The sequence below is a fragment of the Solanum pennellii genome, chromosome 5 (genome assembly GCF_001406875.1).
Source record: "Solanum pennellii chromosome 5, SPENNV200".
Classification (NCBI taxonomy): domain Eukaryota; kingdom Viridiplantae; phylum Streptophyta; class Magnoliopsida; order Solanales; family Solanaceae; genus Solanum; species Solanum pennellii.
The window spans coordinates 1323134-1327589 of NC_028641.1; the positions used below are offsets into that span (position 1 = coordinate 1323134).

Genomic DNA, 4456 nt, shown 5'->3' on the forward strand with positions numbered 1-4456 from the left:
CACTTAGAAACAAGGTGATAAACCAAATAAACCATGCACTTGAGTTCACAAGTCACATCTTGCTCAAAAGCAAACACGTTTACATTGTAGAATAATCAAGTGTTTGAGACAACCAAAAATAAAAGTAGGAAATCAAACTTTAAGTCGAGGACTTTATATACAAAATGGTATAAGTATAATTATTTAATTTACTATCGGGTTATCGGTTAACCCGTTAATAAAAAACTTTAAACCGTTAAGAACTGATAACCCGATAACAAAAAAAAAAAAATCAAAACCACTAAACTAATAACCCAATACTATAAACCAATAACTTTTTTATCGATTCGACTTATCAATTTCGGTTCGATTTTGAAGCACCAAATGTCTTTTTCTCACAACCAAAAGTCCAAAAGTTCCAATTTCTCAGTGTTTAGTCATTTCAAACAGTCAAATGACAACAAGCACAGCCTCTTCATTCTTGTTTTTGCTCTGTTCTTCTTCTTCTTCTTCTTCTTCCTAATCCCTTCTCATTCCACTCCACTTCTCTACACTCAACCAATCCACAATGACAGCAAAATCAACTAACCCCATCTTCTTCTTCACTCTGTTCTTCCTCATTTTCACATTAACCCCATCTTTTTCCATTGAGAATGATGTTAAATGTCTTGAAGGTATCAAATCTGCATTTTCTGACCCTTTAAACAAGCTCTCATCTTGGTCATTCTCAAACACTTCTGTAGCTTCAATTTGTAAACTTGTTGGTGTTTCTTGCTGGAATGAGAAAGAAAATCGCCTTCTTTCTCTTCAACTTCCTTCAATGTCTTTATCTGGTTCACTCCCATCTTCCCTTCAGTTCTGTTCTTCTCTTCAATCTCTTGATCTCTCTGGTAACTCTTTTTCCGGTCCAATCCCAGTTCAAATCTGCTCATGGTTACCTTATCTCGTCAATCTCGATCTCTCCAGCAACTATTTCTCCGGTTCCATACCCCCTGAGTTCATCAACTGCAAATTCCTAAACACCCTTCTGCTAAATGACAACAAACTCACTGGGTCAATCCCATTTGAGATCGGCCGCCTCGACCGGTTGAAACGGTTCAGTGTATCCAACAATGGCCTTTCCGGTTCAATTCCTGATGATTTAGACCGGTTTTCGAAAGATGATTTTGATGGGAATGATGGGCTTTGTGGGAATCCAATTGGATCTAAATGTAGTAATTTGAGTAACAAAAATCTTGTTATTATTATATCTGCAGGTGTTTTTGGTGCTGCTGCATCACTGATTCTTGGATTTGGGATTTGGAGATGGTTTTTAGTTCAGCCTAGTAAGAAAGATAGAGAATTCGGAGACGGTAAAGGTGTTGGTGGTGGCGGTATCAATGATTATTGGATCGATAAATTGAGAGCTTACAAGCTTGTTCAGGTGACATTGTTTCAAAAACCTATTAATAAGATTAAGCTGAATGATTTATTAGTTGCTACGAATTCATTTGCTAGTGAAAATACTGTTGTTTCGACTCGTACTGGTGTTTCGTATAGAGCTATGTTGATTGATGGATCAGCATTGGCTATTAAGAGGCTGAGTAGTTGTAAGTTGAGTGAAAAACAGTTTAGGTCCGAGATGAATCGATTAGGACAGCTTAGACACCCGAATTTAGTCCCGTTGTTGGGATTTTGCATTGTTGATACTGAAAGGCTTTTGGTTTATAAGCATATGCAGAATGGTAGTTTGTATTCGATTTTAAATGGTAATCTTAGTACTGGTAGTTCTGAGCTTGGTTGGTTAGCAAGGGTGCGGGTTGCTGCTGGTGCAGCTAGAGGATTAGCTTGGCTTCACCATGGGTGTCAACCTCCGTATGTGCATCAATACCTTAGCTCGAATGTGATTCTTGTAGACGATGATTATGATGCTAGGATCACGGATTTTGGGCTTGCAAGGCTTATTGGTTCTACTGACTCGAATGATAGTTTGTTTGTGAATGGGGATTTGGGAGAGTTTGGTTATGTGCCTCCTGAGTATTCGAGCACGTTGGTTGCTTCAATGAAAGGGGATGTGTATAGTTTTGGAGTAGTGCTACTTGAGTTGGTGACAGGGCGGAAGCCTCTTGGTGTGGAGGAGGGATTCAAAGGTAGTTTAGTCGATTGGGTTAATCAGCTTTCGAGCTCAGGACATAGTAAGGACGCGATTGATAAATCTTTTGCTGGAAGTGGTCGAGATGATGAAATTTTACGAGTTCTTCAAATTGCATGTTCGTGTGTGGTTTCAAGGCCGAAAGATAGACCTCCGATGTACACAGTGTATCAGTCCTTGAAGAGTATGGTGAAAGATCATTGTTTCTCTGAACACTTTGATGAGTTTCCAATCAACTTGACTAAGGAAAATCATGATCATAAAGATTAGGTTATAGCATTGAAATGATTAGATAAATGTTCATGAATTTTGAATATTCTAGTTATGGCTTTTGTGTTTCTTGATAAAAATCTGTATAGTTTGAGAAGTAAATGCATGATCTTTGTACTTTCTTGACACATTTTTAGTCAATCTATGTTTAAATGATTCAGTTATGAATGAGTACTTCATTGAAATGCTATAAATCACTTTACAAAGTGGTTCTCCATATCCTATGTTACAACAACATAGTCAATGTAGTTTCACAAGTGGAGGCCAGTGTATATAGATCTTACCCCTACTTCGACAAGTTAGAACAGCTGTTTTCGAAAGATGACTCAGATGTAGTTCCACAAGTGGGGGCCAGTGTATACAAACTTTATCCCTACTTCGACAAGTTAGAAGGTTGTTTCCGAAAGATCCCGAGTCAAAGTCCACCCAAAAAAATATCTTTATGTGGAGTAGCTTATTTGTTTATTAAATTCAATCATCAACTAAAATGGTAATTGTCAACATTGAGTTTCCAATTTGGACCACTTTAAAACATGGTGTATGCACATCGAAGTTATTGAAGTAAATCGTTAGAACTGACCTTAACCCCTTATATATATGCTCAATTCTGGACAAAAGTCGTCCATCATCGTACTACTTCTACTATTATTTTACTTGAAGACTTGTTATTTTTCATCGATATAGACTTGTCAATCAAAGATCTTGCTTATCGGATAACTTTTCTAGTAAAAGGAGAGAAAAATGTTGAATATTGAGCAAATGAGATTGCATTAGATGACAACATTTCCAAAGTAGAACATAACCAAAATTGTAGGAAGAATACAAGGGTCAAAATTGAGTAAAAAAAGGCAAAGGACAATAATAAAGAAAAACACTACTTCCGACCTTAAAACATGGGTCTCTCGTGATATATTATTTATGTGTTTGTCTTCAAGTTGAATAAGATTATATTGGTCAATATTTTTCTTCAATGGACCACACAAAATTAAAAAAATACTAACAAATTGTGTCCCTCTTTTTATGTAATCAACCATGTGAAAGTCAGTGTATCTTTTTCCTCCCTTTCTCCCCCTTGTTTTCTTGTTTTGCCTTTCTTTCTGTTTTTATGCTTTTCCTTGTGGCCTCTAGTTGTGGATTTTTGTAAAAAAAAAAATAGTACTAAAAAAGGAGAGAATGGATTAAGAAGGTAGACGAAAGGTTAAAAATGTCTTTAAAATACGTGAAACTCGTAACGCACGTTCTATGTGATTTGTGTATGGGTGAAACTGTGACTAGTAGAGGACGAATTAGATTGTGAGATATGATTAGATCAAGAGCGAAGAGGTGCTAGTTAGGGGGAAATATGGAAGGTTCGTTCATAGTGTGATTTTCCATATTTGTAACTGGATAGGCTATGATACCTTTTCGTGAAAAGGCTGTCGTGCAACTAGATATTATTATAACGATTTTTGAGGAGATCAATAATCAATCTCGAGTCTTACGCCAATCTGTTATCAATTATAACTTAATCACAATGATAGAATTTAGGCACATGCAACTAGCTAAATAGTCTTTTCAGTTCTAAATGTGTACTAACGGTTCGATTCTTTTGGCCTATAACAAAATTCCTTTATAAGAATTGAATACATTAGATTAGAGAAATTCATAAAATGATTCCTTGGGGAAGGCAATCTACACCTCTTTGCTTGTATTTTTCTTTTTCTTTTAGTAGATTATGTTTTCGTAATGATCCACCACCTTTATATTTTTCAAGCCTAAAGAAAATGAATTCGAGCAACCTTAATCAAACATATCTTTAAATTTTCTTTTTCAAAAAAAACAATAAATTCTACTGTAACTTAAAATAATATTTTTCCAATAAATCATTTGATGTAATGATCAAAAATATTTTACAACACACAAAACTTAACAGAAGACTAATTAACCTACACTTATATTAACAACATATATGATTCAAATATAATCGCGATCACCATATCTTATATTTATGAAATTACTTAAATCAAATTATAGTAAATTCATATGAAATCTTATATAAAAATTTGAGAGTATATAATAGGATCATTGCGCACAAAA

At 35.1% G+C, this 4456-nt stretch overlaps 1 protein-coding gene across 1 annotated transcript; it reads left to right on the forward strand.

The window, feature by feature from the left end:
• The first annotated feature begins 398 nt into the window (after window positions 1-398).
• On the forward strand, window positions 399-2568 carry LOC107018701 (probable inactive receptor kinase At1g27190). Its single transcript, XM_015219249.2, has one exon. The coding sequence runs from the start codon at window positions 548-550 to the stop codon at window positions 2378-2380; it is 1833 nt and encodes a 610-aa protein (XP_015074735.1). The 5' UTR covers window positions 399-547; the 3' UTR covers window positions 2381-2568.
• The last annotated feature ends 1888 nt before the right edge of the window (window positions 2569-4456 follow it).